Here is a 17,084-nt window from a genome sequence, read left to right on the forward strand (position 1 = left end):
GTAACAAAAACGGCATGGTATTGGTACCAAAATAGACAGGTAGATCAATGGTACAGAATAGAGGACATGGACACAAACACAAATAAATACAATTTTCTCATACTAGACAAAGGTTCCAACAATATGCAATGGAGAAAAGATAGCCTCTTCAACAAATGGTGCTGGGAAAACTGGAAAACTATATGCAATAGAATGAAACTAAACCCCTATCTCTCACCCTACACAAAACTCAACTCAAAATGGATCAAGGACCTCGGAATCAGATCAGAGACCCTGCATCTTATAGAAGAAAAAGTAGGTCCAAATCTTCAACTTGTTGGCTCAGGATCAGATTTCCTTAACAGGACTCCCATAGCACAAGAAATAAAAGCAAGAATAAACAACTGGGATAGATTCAAACTAAAAAGCTTTCTCTCAGCAAAGGAAACTATCAGAAATGTGAAGAGAGAGCCTACAGAGTGGGAGAATATCTTTGCCAACCATACCTCAGATAGAGTGCTAATTTCCAGAATCTATAAAGAACTCAAAAACTCTACACGAAGAATACAAATAATCCAATCATCAAATGGGCTAAGGAAATGAACAGACACTTCACAGAAGAAGATGTACAAGTAATCACCAGATATATGAAAAAATGTTCAACATCCCTAGTAATAAGGGAAATGCAAATCAAAACTACCCTAAGATTTCATCTCACCCCAATTAGAATGGCGATTATCAAGAATACAAGCAACAATAGGTGTTGGCGAGGATGTGGTGAAAAAGGAACACTCATACATTGCTGGTGGGGTTGCAAATTAGTGCAACCACTCTGGAAAGCAGTGTGGAGATTCCTCAGAAAGCTTGGAATGGAAACACCATTTGACCCAGCTATCCCACTCCTTGGCCTATACCCAAAGGACTTAAAATCAGCATACTACAGAGATACAGCCACATCAATGTTCATTGCTGCTCAATTCACCATAGCCAGATTGTGGAACCAACCTAGATGCCCTTCAGTTGATGAATGGATAAAGAAACTGTGGCATATTTATACAATGGAATATTACTCCGCAATGAAGAATGATAAAATTATGGCATTTGTAGGCAAATGGTCGAAATTGGAGAATATCATGCTAAGTGAGATAAGCCAATCTCAAAAAACTAAAGGACGAATGATCTCGCTGATAAGCGGATGAGGACGTATAATGGGGGGTGGGACGGGCTAGCATTAGGTTTAGGGTTAGGTTTAGAGTTAGGCTAAGGAGAGCAGTAAGAATGAAGGAAAGAAGGACTGTGTAGAGGGAAAAGAGGGGTGGGAGGGGTGGGGGGGAGGGGAAAAATATAATAAACATCATTACCCTATGTAAACGTAAAAAAATAAAAAAAAAAATTATAAGCACAAAAAAAAAAAAAAAACCCACTGACTATATTTGGCCCACATGTATATTTTGTCAGTCTGAACAGTATTTTAAATTTTGTGTAATTGCTAATACTTAAAAAGAGATGCTATGCATACAATTTCTGGACATTTCCTTCTGGCAAACAAATCTGACACTCTGACTATTCTGGGTTCAAATTTCAGATGACAATAATCACTGGAATCCATTTGAGGATACTGCTTTTAGCTGGAACTTGTCCTTTTCTGTGTGCCATAAGCCTCATCCCCAATATTGTCATTGAAAGAGATTAACAATTACCATTCTCGATCTAGCCTCCTTTGCTTATTTTCATCACCTGTTGAGAATCTATCCCCTGCATATCTCTGTTATCACTGAATCCTGTCCACTTTTTCCAGTCATATTCAATTTGCTTCTAGATTCAAGAAAGATAAACTGACTCTGTGAGATAAGCCAATCCCAAAAATCCCGAATGATCTCTCTGATAAGCAGATGATGATACATAACAGGGGTGGGAGGGAGCTAAGAATGGAGGAAGGATGGATTGTATAGAGGAAAAAGAGGGGAGGGGAGAGAGTGGGGGAAGGAAACAGAACGTGACAAACATCATTACCCTATGTACATGTATGATTACACAAATGGTGCAAATCTACTTCGTGTACAACTAGAGAAACAACAGTTGTACCCCATTTGTGTACAATGAATCAAAATTTAAAAGAGATAATCTCATTCTGTTTTCTCTGCCTGTCTTATCCAAAATCTCATTCATTCTTCAGAAATTTAACATAGGTCACGACCACGAGAGAGGTGAAGCAAAACAGGCACCTAGGTTGCAAAATTTAAGGAAGCATATTCACTCTCAGGTGTCAGTCTGCACTTATATAAACCTGAGAATAACTGCCTCCTTAAATCAGAGCTTTGACCACCTGTTTTGCCTCACCCTAGCTCTGCAACTGACACTGATAAAACTTCTCTAAGAAGGCCTCCATGTTTATTCTCCCCACCACTTCCCCACCAACACACACACATCCCAATCTGGATTAGGGGCTACCATGTGCTTACCTCTACCAAAGTACTTATCCCATTGTATTGCAACTGTCTGGTCATCAACCTCCTTCAATAGACCATGAGATCCTCTGAGGGCAGGGAGGTTTGTTCCATGTCTCTGACTCCCTGGTCTATGGAACTTATTGGACACTCTCTATTGACTAATGAACAATACCTATCTGTGATCCTTAGAATAGAGGAAGGAGAGTCTCTTAAGTCTATGTGGGAAACATTCTTCTTTCTTGCTCCTATAACCATGATGATATAAAAAGTCATCTGTCTAAAGTTCATCCTAAAACTTACCATAATGGAAGTTCTATGAGGACAGGATATTTGACTATAAAAACCTGTCAATAAAAAATTGTAGAATTAAGCCAAACTCAGTAACTTTGTGAGGCCCTAAGTGACTCAGTGAGTCCCTGTCTCAAAATAAAATGTAAAAATATAAAAATGGCTGGGGATGTGGCTCAATGGTTAAGCATCCCTGGACTCAATCCCTGGTACCCCAAAAATTGTTCGATTGATGAATTGGGCTTTAGAATACACAGATTTTAGTAGTAAATCTGTCACTATCTAGCTGTGTAAGACATTCAATAATTATTTCCCTACCTCTGAGTCTTTGTTTCCCCATAGTAAAATGAGAGTGAACTAGCTCAATATTTCTCTCTCTAACTCTCTTAATATCTCTCTCTCTAACTTGGGTAAAACATGTTTGGCACACACTCTAAAAGTTACCAGCTTCTTTTATTTTTTAACCTGTAAATTCCATTGTTGAAGCAAATTTGTACATGGGAGCCCAACACAAACAGCTACTTAATTTGAGCTTGGGTGGATGGAAGACACTGAGGATCCAAGGAGCACAGTTTCAAAGGGCCTGAAAACTGTCCTGGGGTTCCATAATAATTCATTTGGTATAAGATAGGTCCTGAGACTCTGGATAAATAAGATTTCTAGGAGATTCTGATCTGAAATTATATTAGAAATAACTGAACTAGATACTCTCTAAGTTCCCTGCCAGCACTGACATTTTATGCTTCTACACTTTCCTTTGGCAGCTAATTTGGGAAGTATGATTTCAAAACATTACCTTTGCCCATAAATTGACTTCTACTACGTTTCTAGAAGAGTCAATAACAACTACGAGTTACTGAGTACCAACTTAATGCCAGACACTAAGCTAAATGCTTTACATATACTCCCTGATATATATACATTCTTTGATTCACACCTCACAACCTTTTAAGGTAGATTATGCTCCCCAATTCATGGATGAGAATAACAAGCTCAATGCGAACAAGTAACATGGCCAAGATCCCACTGCCAGTGAATAAAACTCAAATCTGCTTTAGCAGACTCCATAAACATCTGAGATAGATTTTCTTTGGCTTCTAAGTCACAGAGGTCAAGAAAAAGCCAGACAATGCCAAGTAAAAGCATAGCTATCTTGATTTTAAAAAGTGACAAATATGTAGTGAGACACCATCTCCCACTTGTTCTTGCTCTACACAGACTGTTCAGGACAGATAGTAGAGCTGATCAATAAGGGAAGGAACTCTTCAGAGAAGCCTTAGGCTTTCCCACATGTGCTCTAGAATAACTGCCATCTCCCCTAGGTTCTGCAATGGGGTTCATACAACTGAGCTACCTCTTAGAGCCGTCATGAAAAAATCCATTATGCACAGGCCCTCTGCACATATAATGTGAAATCTAAAAACCCAACCCAATATTCCATCCTAACTATACTTTTTAAGAATTTTTCCAGTGAAACAGAAGATGTACTGACTCAAGGCCAGTAATGTTGGCAACTGAAGGGCTGGCACACTCTGCTGTCTCTGCTTCCAGAGCAACTGTTCTGTCCCAACAATAGCTGCCCAGTAGGGCCCCCAAGATTTCTTCTCAAAGCCTCCAAAGAGCCTCAGCCTCAGCTGTTGGAGCACTGGCTCTTCCTCTCAGTCCCACCACAAATCCCAGCTTTCAAAATGATAAATTCAACAAGGATAATGACCATAATAGGCCAATGGATTTTCAAAATCTCTCTTCAGTTCCCATTAATAAAGTCAGTTCGTTAGAGTAATGGACAGATGATAATTAGGAGTTCCTGAAATTGGCAGGCAAATGAAGAGTGAGTTAAAGGGTTATTGTAAGTCATACATCAAGAGGCAAAGATGTCACAGCCAACAGCTCTCATGGAGCCCACAGACACCCACAGAAATCTAGCAGTGCCAGGGAGTCATTTCTATTTTTGTCTGTAAGTCACTATACTCAAGCTCACACACTCTTTCCAACATGGCATTAGTGACAACTGTATTGACATTCAGAGGGGTGACAGAGTTGAAGCACAAAGTTCAATATAAAGGATGACATGGGAAATGTTTCAGGCCTATTGCTTGGCCTTTGAGGCAAATGGGTACTTATTCAAAGTCAAAACATTCTAGCAGAAAAGGGAAGCATTTATGAAATTGCATGTACCATATATCTTAGATCCTAGAAGTCATCAACTGATAGGCAAAACAGAAGCTATTTTAAGAAAGAAATACAGGCTGGGGATGCAGTTCAGTGGTAGAGACATTGCCTAGGACATATAAGATCCTGGGTTCCAACACTAGCACTACAAAAAAATCAGATCTTACATTAACAGTAATGTTGAAATAGCTAACATTTACTTAGGCACTGTGCACACCTGGAATTGATTATCACATCCCCATTTATGGATGAGAAAAATTAATACTCAAAGAAGTGACATCGCTTGCCAAATATATGCAGCTAGTAATTTGCAGAGTTGCACTTCGAATTTGGGCTGTCTGACTTGAGAGCCCATGATCTGACATTTTTATAAGTCATACCCTTGAACTAGGATAGATTTACAGAAGCAGAATGAAATGGTATCAATCAGAAAATAATCCAAATACAAATAACTACCTCACTTAGCCACATTTATCCAAAATATTCAATAACCTTACTCTCATAAAAATATTTATTGCAATTCCAATTGGAAGAGTAAAAAAAAATTGAAATAAGCTAAATTTCCAAAAACAATGTATAACTCCTACAATAATACAATGCAAATGTATCCATTATTTATTCATTTAGCAAACATGAATTGAGCATCTACTATATACCAGGAACTCCTTTATGTGCTAGGGAAACAGGAGGGAATAGAACAACATCTTATTGGATATACCAGTACATCCAATAAGCTACTTCTGTGCAGGGATATCCTGTTATCATATTTTTATACTTTGTTATTAAAATCTACTACAATGATCATCTATTAATAATAATACATTTCTAGCCAGGTGCAGTGTTACATGCCTATATGCCTGTAATTCCGGCAACTCAGGAGGCTGAGGCAGGAAAATCCTGAGTTCATAAGCCAGCCTCAGCAACAGTGAGGTACTAAGCATCTCAGTGAGACCCTGTCTCTAAATAAAATACAAAATAGGGCTGGGGATGTGGCTCAGTGGTTGAGTGCCCCTGAGTTCAATCCCTGGTACTCCCTAATAATAATAATAATAATAATAATAATAATAATAATAATAATAAATTTCTATATTTTAGTTCTGGGGTTTATAAATATAACTATGTTGCTAACATTTTCTGATAATATTAGATCATTCATAATAGTTCAGTGGTTCAATGTTCTCATCTGGCAAATGCTCTAAACTAACCCTTTAACTGAAGGGTCAGCAAACTTTTCCTTAAACAGTCAGAAAGTAAACATTTTAGTCAGTAAGGGTCACTTAATCACTGTCACTACCACTCAATGCTGCTGTTGTACCATAAAAAAAAACACCCATAGATAATACTTAAAATAATGGTGGCTGTGTTCCAATAAAACTTGATTTACAAAAATAGGTGATGGACTTCATTTAGCCAAAGAGTCCCAATATGTGGACCCTTTATTTAACTTCATAGCAACTAAAGCAAACACAGAGTTTATTTTACTTCCACTGTTTAATTTCATCTTGGTAACATCTTTGAGAGAGATGTTGATAACGTTTTATAGAGGACAAGAATGAGACTCAGAGAGGGAAAAAATCTTCTCCAACATCACACAGCTAATGGAACAATTTGTTCCATCCAGTTCCCAAGGGAGATGCCAAACCTCCTTTTGGCTGAAAAATTGGACTTACATAAACACTAATTTTTAAGCTTTCCAGAAAAATTTGTTCATTAGAAGAACATTATTTCAAGGTCACTTTGGAAAATACACAAAACCACTCTTTACATCATCCACTATAAAAATATTTATTTTATTGCATTAGATGCTTTAAAGAAAAGTCCCCCTGCAGACCGAGTCAAGGGCTTCAGTGGAGGTTTATAAGATGTCTTGATTGTTGTTGTTGTTGTTGTTCCTTTTTTTTTTACTGGCAATTACTGAACCCAGGGGCACTTAACCATTGAGCCACATCCCCAGACATTTTTTACATTTTATTTAGAGACAGGGTTTCACTAAATTCTTGAGGTTGGCTTTGAATTCGAGATCTTCCTGCCTCAGCCTGCCTAGTGCTGGGATTATGGGTGTGTGCCACAGTGCACGCTCTCAATTGCTTGTGTTGGGGGAGAATCACTAACAGGGAATATTTCCTTATCTTTCATATGCAGCCTCCCAGGGACTTGACACTGGACCACAGGGAATGAAGAGGTGCAGGTGCTCAGTCTTCAAACCAAGGAAGCCACATAGTCTCAGGACTATCTCAAGAGCTACAGGGTCTCCAGGCACAGTGGCCCGTGCCTGTAATCCCAGCAGTTTGGGAGGCTGAGGCAGGAGGATCACAAACTCAAGGCCAGCTTCAGAAATTTAGCAAGGGCCTAAGCAACTTAACAAGACCCTGTGTTAAAATCAAAATAAAAAAGGACTGGTGATATGGCTTAGTGGTAAAGTATCTCTGGGTTCAATCCCTAGTACCAAAAAATAAAAGAGAGAGAGAGAGATGTGGCCATGTGGAACTGAAGACTCACCAATGTTAATCTCGTCGTCAGTCAGAGTGTCTCCAATGAAATCAAACTGAAAGGACTGCAGCGTCTGTGAGAATTTCTGAACAGCAGAGGAGTAATCTACAAAAGAAGGAAGACAGGAAAAATAGTCAACACTTTTACCCTTTAATTGCTTTTGTCATGTCTGTTAGAGCAGATAGAGAGCAAAGGGAAGTATTCTGGACAGGCAGCAACTTGCACTCAATGAAGTTAAACAAAAGATCATATTTTAACAATAAGTTAAAGAATAAGGGGAGGGAATGGCTTAGAAAAGTCCTTCCTAAAGTTATGGGACATGCTTCTATACTACACTCTGCTCTTCTCTGACCAGTTTTGCCCAAAGCCTGGAAGACCTGAAACTACAAAGTTGTATTCTGCGTGTGTGTGTGTGTGTGTGTGTGTGTGCACGCACGCATGCCAAGATTGAACCCAGAGTTGCTTTACCACTAAGCCACATCCTCAGACCTCTTGTTTTAAAAATTTTGAGACAGGGTCTTACTAAGTTGTTCAAGGCCTCACTAAGTTGTTGAGTCTGGCTTTGAGCTGGCAATCCTCCTGCCTCAGCCTCCTGAGTTGTTGTAATTACAGGTGTGTGCCACCACACCTGACTATAGTTGTGCTCTTTTAAACTTTTATTTATTTTATGTTTATGTAGTGCTAAGGATCAAACTCAGGGTCTCACACGTGGTAGGCAAGCGCTCTGCCACTGAGCTACAGCCCCAGCCTCTATAATTGCACTCTAAAGGGCCTCCTTAAGGATTTGTGAAGCCTCCATTATAAGCAGTGAACTAAATGCTTTCTTACCTTTCATGAAAAAATATGCACAATCATTTTACAAAGAAAGAATGTACTTAACTCCATTTTAGAGATATAGCACTAAATATCCCAGTCCTAGGTGGCAGAGCTAGAACTAGAAGCCTGGTAGTCAGTATGCCTCTACAGGAACCTCTCCATGACAACACAGGTGCCACCTGGACACTTTACACATTTAAACCATATGGCAATCTGGGGTTAAGACACTGGAAAGGGAACAGATTTAGCTGTTCACAGAGTATGTACCAAGGGACCCAGTCTATGGAACCAATGAATAAAAAAAAGTGTGCGTGTGTGTGTGTGTGTGTGTGTGTGAGAGAGAGAGAGAGAGAGAGAGAGAGAGAGAGAGAGAGATGCTTTTATTTTTGGTCAATGATTTTGAATTTTAGTATATTAATAATGGCATAAAATCAAAACACATTACATTTGGCTACAATTTTGAGAAATTATCTTTATAGTTGAAATATGATATTCTTCAAGAGGTCTAGCTGAACAACCTCTTGACCCTTCCTATTTCAAGAGTCATCCTTAGGTCAGCAATAGCATCATCACCTGGAAGCCTGAAGGAAATGCACGTGGCCAAGCACCATCCTAGACCTACTAAATCAGACACTGCATTTTATCACAATTCCAAGGGGATTCATATGTCTGTTAACCCAATTTGTTCCAGCATCCCAGATATCATATTTACACAATATCCTATTTATAGAACAGTTTATACATATAAAAAGTACTATATTGTACCAGTAACCTATTTATAGGACAACCTATTTTCATTCCAAATGATAATAAAGAATATATAAGCTCTAGATTATGATTTTAGCCCATTTTAATTCACCTATGCCAATTTCATTGAAATATTTGCCAAATTGGCAATTTGGAACTTCTTATGCTTTGAGGAGCACTAACCCATTTGACCATCTTGTGGGAAAGCTCAAGAATAGTGGTCATTTTTGGTTCCTTTTCTCTATGTCTTCCTTTGCTCCCATTTTATCCTCCACCTTTATATCTACAAGATGCATGGGCTTTACTGAGCTTCAGGATTTGTTCTCAGGCTAAGTAAATGGACACAAGACCAACAACACACCTGTTTCTTTTAATGAAAAGCTATCACAATTAAGTACAAACACAAAAACATATTCAGGTACTGTGATGGAACAGATCATCTGCCAAGAATTTAATGACCATTTTGCCTAGCTCCCACTTCTAGAAAGTCTTGATTTTCACAATTTAGAGCCTTGACTCTTTGAACACACATTGAGAAAAATGATAATAGTGATCATCATTATTATTATGTTTTATTATTATTACTATGTTTTACAGAGTTACAGGACTACAGACAACGTAACCAAGGCTTCTCACAATTTCAACACTCTATAATCACATTTTCCACTTCAAATTCTGGGTCATATAAATATGAGAGGGACATACACACCCTTCAAATCCGTCTATTTTTCATCTGCAAAAAGTACAGAAAACTGGCTCCATGTCTGGAAACTGTTTTTTCTAGTCTTTTCAGACAGCAGCAAAAAAGGACAGGCCTAGGATTCCCCATCTGCTCTCTGTTACACTCAGGGAAATTAAATGAAAGTACTCATTAAATCCTGCTCTTCACACATACTAGGATTTCTTAAATATTACATGAGCCAAACAAGGTACAGTTATTAATCACTTCTATTCTAGAATTATCTGAAGACTTCAGAAAGCACAAGTACTGTAATTGTGAACATTTATAATATTTTATAAGTATAGAATAAGGAATGAATTGCCCTCATTTCCCCTTTCATTATTTGTGCCAACCTCTTCTCCAGATGCCTAGACTTCAAAACACAACCTTACATCTGTACAGGTCTTGAAATTTTAAGAAGAACTTTCCAGAAATACTTTCACTTACTCCTCCCAACTACCCAAAGGCAGGTATTACTATCTTCATCTCACAAAACAGCAACAAAAGAGACAATACTGACAAATCATATACAAATATATGAATAAGCATACATTGACAGGTCTTCCTTGACAGAATATTCCATGTATTTGGCCTCTGTACTGAAGGAGATGCCAAGAAAGACTCATATTTTAGATAATGGAGAAGGGTAACATCTGGACTATAAAGAATTCAGATACACTTAAAAGGCTTGTCATATATGGGATATTTTTCCTTATCATTCCAGTATCCATAAACTACTCAAAAAATGTGAAATCATTACTTTATACCCCCAATACTTCCCATTCCTTGCCACCATGTCAGTATGTCATAATTTTTTCAAGCTCAGAGAGTTCTTTCTCCATCACCTTGTTATTGGTGCATGTGTCTTCTATGTTTTTTTTCACCTTTACTGATTCCAGAATGTAATTGGATAGGACATTTGGGCATTTTGAAGCTTTCTGGTAATGAAGTAGAACATGAACAGGATTACTTAATTAATGTTGTGAATACACCAATCTGTTTTTTATCACTGCTATGACTTTGTTATGGTTTGAATGTATCCTGCAAGGCTTCATGTGTTGAAATTCATTCCCCTTCATGAGGTATTATAAGAGAAAACTTAATTTGGCAATGGTATATGGAAAAAGAGCCTCACAGATACTTTTTTCTTGGGCGATATACCAGGAAATGAATTCAGGGGCACTCACTCAACCACTGGCCACATCCCCAGCCCTACTTTGTATTTATTTAGAGACAGGGTCTCACTGAGTTGCTTAGGGCCTCGCTAAGTTGCAGAGGTTGGCTTTGAACTCATGATCCCCTTGCCTAACCCTCCTGAGCCACTGGGATTATAGGCGTTCATCACCGCACCTGGCCCTCAGTGGTACTTAGGATTAGACAAGGTAGAGGGTTAGGGTAGAGCCCCCATGATTGGAACCTGGTTGAATTATAAGAAAAGGGAGAGACCACAGAGATACACAGACATTCACACACACTCCCTGTCTCTTGACCCTGCCATATGATGCCCTGTATGACCTCAGGACTCTGCCAACAAGAAGGCATGTGGCCCCTCATATAAGTACCTCCACAGCCATGAGCCAAAATAAACCTCTTCTCTTTAAAATATCCAGTGTATAGTGTCGTGTTATTAGCAACAGAAAATGGGCTAATACCAATACCATATTTTTCTAGAGTTTCATAAAAGTTGAATCATATACATTTTATATCCAACTGAAGTCTGTATAATATTTCAAAAATTCATCCTCATTGTCATGTGTGTTTAGTAATTCATTTTGGGTTGCTAAGTAATAGTCCATTGTATAAATACATCGCAATGTATTCATTTATTCATCTACTCATGGATATTTATATCTTTTCTCATAATTGTATATAAAGCTGCTATAAGCATTCACAAAGGCAGAGTGCAGTGGTGCATACCTAATAATTTCAGCTACTCAGGAGACTGAGACAGGAGGATGGCAAGACCAAGGCCAGTCTCAGCATCTTAGCAAAACACTCAGCAACTTATTGAGACCCTGTCTCAAAATTTTTAAGAAAATTAAAATGGACTGTGGATGTAGCTCAGTGGTAAAGCACCCCAGGGTTCAATCACTGGTACCCCAAAAAGACATGCAAAATCCTTGGGGAACATGTTATCAATTCTTATGGGTAAATACCTAGGAGGTCAATAATTGGGTTATATGGTAAGGTGGAAAATATGTTTAACTATGTAAGAAAAGGTCAAAATGTCTTCCAAAGTAATCTACCATTTCACATTTCTATTAAAAAATATATAAGAATTTTAGCTGATCAATATACTTACCAGACCTGCCAATTTATATATTTATTTTCATTTTAGAAATTCTAATGGTAGTATAGTGTTACCTCTCTCTAATTTTAATTTGCATTTTCATGATAACTAATGGTGCAATCTTATACACTGATTGGATTTTAGTAATATCTAGATGGTTTCTCTTCTTGTAATTGACCTGAAAATATCTTTATATATTGTATATATAAGTTTTTCATCAGACATATGCATGGCAAATATTCTCTAAATCAACTAAAGGTTTCACAAGCTGAGTACTATTTATTCAAGAAAAAGGAATGAATCTAAGTAAGAACAGTGACCTTAGTGCTGTATTAAGTTATGTTAATCAAATCAATGGCTCCCCAGCATCACTGAAAATCAACAGCCTCACATCTGCAATAACTGTGAAGATCAAAATTTTAGTGGCCCCTGAAGGAGGAAGAATGTGATTAGAGTTTCTCAAGGTGCACTCCCAGAGAATTATCACTATTTATCCAGTTTGACAGGTGCTGAAAGTTTCATTGTCAGGGTCTGTCTTTGCTTGTCCAGACTTGAAGGCCATTCTGTGATAACAGCACTGCCATGAGGGTATTTATCAAAAACAATATCTGAAATTGTTTAATGACTGCCATTCTAACTGGAGGGAGATAATACAGTATAATTTTGATTTGCATTTCCCTGATTGCTAAGGATGTTGAACATTTTTTTATATATTTGTTGGCCATTTATATTTTTCTTTTGAGAAATGTCTATTTGGATCATTTGCCCATTTACTAATGGGTTATTTGTTTTTTGGTGTTAAGTTTCTTCAGGTTTTAATGCATTCTGAGTATTAATCCCCCGTCAGAAGACTAACTACCAAAGATTGTCTCCCTCTTCATGTTCTTAATCATTTCCTTTGCTGTGCAGAAGTTTTTGAAGCTGTCTCACTTATTGATTCTTGACTTTAATTCCTGAGCTCTAGGAATCTTGTGAAGACACTCAGTTCCTGTGCCAATATGATAAGAGTGCTGGGCCTACATTTTCTTCTAGCAGGTGCAGGGTTTCTGGTTTAATTCCTAGGGCTTTAATCCATTTTGAGTTGAGTTTTGTGCAGGGTTAGAGATAGGTATTAAATTTCATTCTACTATAGATGGATATCTAGTTTTCCCAGCACCATTTATTGAAGAGGCTATCTTTTCTCCACTGTATGTTTTTGGCACAATGTCTAGTATGAGATAACAGTATTTATGAGGGTTTGTCTCTGTGTCTTCTGTTCTATTCCATTAGTTTTCATGGCTCTTTTGATGCCATTAACATACTATTTTTGTTACTGTAACTCTGTACTACACAATTTGAGAGCAGATATTGTGATGATCAGATATTGTGATTACTTCCAGCATTGGGCTTACTGCTCAGTATTGTTTGCTTATTCTGGGTCATTTATTTTTTCATAAGAATTTTAGGACTCAAATTATTTAAAATTGTGGTGACCTGAGACAACTTGACAAGTTGGGGTTAACGCTTAGTTAAAAAGAGAGAGAGAGAGAGAATGACAAATTAGAAAGTGAATGCCTACCTAGGGTTTTAAAAAGTCCCAACATATCCTTGGAAATCTAGAAAGACGTGTATGTGAAGGGATATGTGCATACCCTGGGCTGTGTATTCCCATTAAGAACTTCAGTACTAATTTCTCATCCCTGACTAACCTTGCACAAGAAGTAAAGAAGGGGTAAGACAAAATTTTCAACTTCCTATTTGAGTATTAAAAGCATACCCCTCCCCCCGACACACACACAATTCTTCAGTAAAGGTGAGAAAGCTTACTAGTTTCAAGTATTTAATGAAACCACTGTCTAAGCATTAGGTGACCAGTAAGCTAACTTACTAGACACTTCTATGACTTCATAAAACAATTATACAGACTTTATACGATTATTCCAGAAAGTATATAAAAGAAAACAATCCCAAACAATGACAACAAATCCTGGAGAAACGTGAAGGATCTAATTTCCCAAATTGTCACATTTTATTACATTAAAATATTCACTTTTCAGCAAGGAATTATGAGACACACAGACACAGGAAACAACAGTCCATATTCAAGAAAAATAAGTAATCAGTAGAAAATATCCCAGAAATATTACATAAATCAGCAACCAAAAGAGTTGAGAAATGGCTATAAGACAAAATGTTTAAAAGACAAAAATATGACTATGAACATAGAAAGGGATTTTATAATAATAAAAGTATCACTTCATCAGAAAGACATAATTGCAAACATATATTTACCAAATAACTAACAAAAATATATGCAGCAAAAATCTTAAAGTAATGAAGGAAGAACTAGACAAGCCAGTAAAAAAAAAAAAAAAAAAAAAAAAAAAAAAAACAGCTGGAGATTTGTGTTCCACGTTCAATAATAGATAAATAGACAAAAAATATCAAAGAACATAAGACTTTAACAATACTGTTGTATTAGTCAGGGTTCTCTAGAGGAACAAAATCAACAGGAATTATGATCATAAAAAGGGGATTTATTAGATTGGCTTACATGACCAGAAGCTGCATAGTCCACAATGGCTGTCTGCAGCTGGAGAGCTGGAGGAACCAGCAGCTGTGCAGTTCAAGAGGCAGAAGCCCCAGAACAAGAGGGATCAACAGTGCTACCCCTAGTCTGAAACCAAGGCTTCTGGAAACTACCTGGATAATCACTGGCAGAGTCCGCTTTGGAAGAGTGAAGAAGTGAGTATCCAATATCCTCGGACTATCAAAGCAGCAATCAAGAACCTGTTCAAGAAGACTCAAGCTTGCTTCTGCATCTGCTTCCTTGTTCTTCCAAATTTTATTCCATCCAAGCCACCATCCTATTGGGCAGTTCTGCCCACATTTAGGGAGGGTCTCCATTTCAGTTCACTATCCCACATTCCAATCATTCCTAGACACGCCCTTATTGACACACCCAGAAGCCTCTTAATCATTGGCATATCTTAATCCAATCAAGTTGACAATTCAAATTAACCATTACAATTGTAAACCAACTAGAACTAACATAAATCTATAAAACACTCTTATAAAATTCTACCAAGAAAATATACATTCATCTCAAGTACATGGGGAAATTCTCCATGATATACACTATCTGGTAAGCCAAACACAAGCTTCAATCAATTTAACAGGACTGAAATTATACAAAGTGTGTTTTCTGACCACAAAGGAATGAAAAGTCATATTTGTACTATATAAAACTATAACATTCATAGAAGATAATTTAGGGGAGAAATCTAGATGACCTTTGGTATTTTGTTGGCATTTTAAATACAATATCAAAGATATAATCAATAAAAGAAATGATTGATAAACTGGCCTTCATTCGATTTTTTTGAAAGCTTCTACTTTCAGGCAGGCATGCTGATGTACACCTATAGTCTCAGCTCCTCAGAAGACTGAGACAGGAGGATCTCTTGGGCCCAGGATTTGAAGACTAGCCTGGGTAATAGAGCAGGACCCTGTCTCAAAATAAGCTTCTGCTCTTTGAAAGACAATGTCAATAAACTCCAAAGAGAAGTGACAGACTGGGAGAAAATATTTGCAAATGAATCATCTAATAAAAGACTGGTATCCAAAATATAGAGGGAACTCTTAAAACTTAATAATAAGAAACAAAATGATCTAATTAAAATTAGGAAAAAGACCTGAGAATATAAATCTCCAGAGAAGTCTATAGGGAGCAAATAAGCAAATATAAAAATACTCAACATTAGATGCTAGAAAGAATTTGGAACAACAAGAATTCTCTTTGCTGGTAGGCATACAAAATGGTATAGGCACTTTGGAAGATAATTTGGCCATGTCTTACCATGCTCTACCCATAAGATACATTAATTGAACTCCTTGACATTTACTCAAATGAGTCAAAAACTTATGTGTACACAAAAACCTGCATGAAGACATTTATAGCAACTTTATTCATTATTGAAAAAACTTGGAAGCAACCAAGATCTATGTGATGGTTTAGCTGAATTCTCAACTTGATTGGTTAAGAGATGCCAAAGAGTAAGAGGTTTCTGATTATCTCAGTGAGGGTGTTTCTAGAAATGTTTAGCATGTGGGACAATGAACTAAAGTGGAGACCCATCCCTAAGAGTGGGCAGCACAGTGCAATAGATTGGAGGCTAGGGGAAGAGGGAGAAGAACAAGGAAGCAGAAGACATACAAGCTCGATTCTTCTTAAATGGATTCCTTTTTTTATTGTACATAATAGTCGGGATCATCCTGACAAACTCATACACACATAGAATTCAATTTCAGATCAGGATCTCCACCTTTTCTCTGCTGTCCCATCCTCCTCACCTTAACCTTCCTCTAGTGTTCTAGATTTCCTTTCTTGATTGCTGCTGCGACCTCCTGAGGATATCACACTCTAGCTCCTCCATTCTTCCAGAGTGAACTCTGCCCAGTGACTCTCCAGGGAGTTTTCACAGAATGGGGCTGCATCATTGATCCCACTTGTTATGAGGTTTCAGCTTCTTGGACTGGGTAGCTACTAGTTCCTACAATTGTCCAGTCTGCAGATGACCATTGTGGGACTATCCAGCTTCTGATTGTGTAAGCCAATCTAATAAATCCCCTTTATGTATTGAATATATATATATATGAATAGATATATATATATCCTATATATATCATATATATATATTCAATATATATATGAATATATATCTATTCATATATATCCTGTTGGTTCTACACTCTAGATAACCCTGACTAATACAATCTCCTACAATAGATGAGTAGATAAATGAATGTGGTAGACACAGATAAGGAAATATTACTCAGTGTCAAAAAGTCATGAAGTTTCAAGAAGATATGGAAAAAACATGGAATGAACTTAAGTACATATTACTAAGTAAAAGAAGTCAATATGGAAAATCTAATGATTCCAACTACATGACATTCCAGAAAGGATAAAACTATAGTGACAGCAAAAAGATTAGCAGTTTTTAGAGGTTAAAAAAAGAGAGGTAAAATAGACAAAGCACAGAGGATTTTTAGAGCAGTGATACTACAATGGTGGACACATGTCATTATACAGTTGTCCAAACCTATTAAATATGTAACACCAAAAGCAAACCCTGATATAAACTATGAA

General features: G+C 37.3%; 1 protein-coding gene across 3 annotated transcripts in view; it reads right to left on the reverse strand.

Moving 5' to 3' along the window:
* Ophn1 (oligophrenin 1) overlaps positions 1–17,084 on the reverse strand; it is a 408,982-nt gene that overhangs the window by 269,668 nt on the left and 122,230 nt on the right. For all 3 annotated transcript variants that reach the window (XM_047536395.1, XM_047536396.1, XM_047536394.1), the window contains exon 3: positions 7,389–7,484. In XM_047536395.1, the coding sequence (XP_047392351.1) occupies positions 7,389–7,484 (96 nt within the window). The remainder of the gene's footprint in view (positions 1–7,388; positions 7,485–17,084) is intronic.

Source organism: Sciurus carolinensis, chromosome X (assembly GCF_902686445.1).
Source record: "Sciurus carolinensis chromosome X, mSciCar1.2, whole genome shotgun sequence".
Taxonomy (NCBI): Eukaryota; Metazoa; Chordata; class Mammalia; order Rodentia; family Sciuridae; genus Sciurus; species Sciurus carolinensis.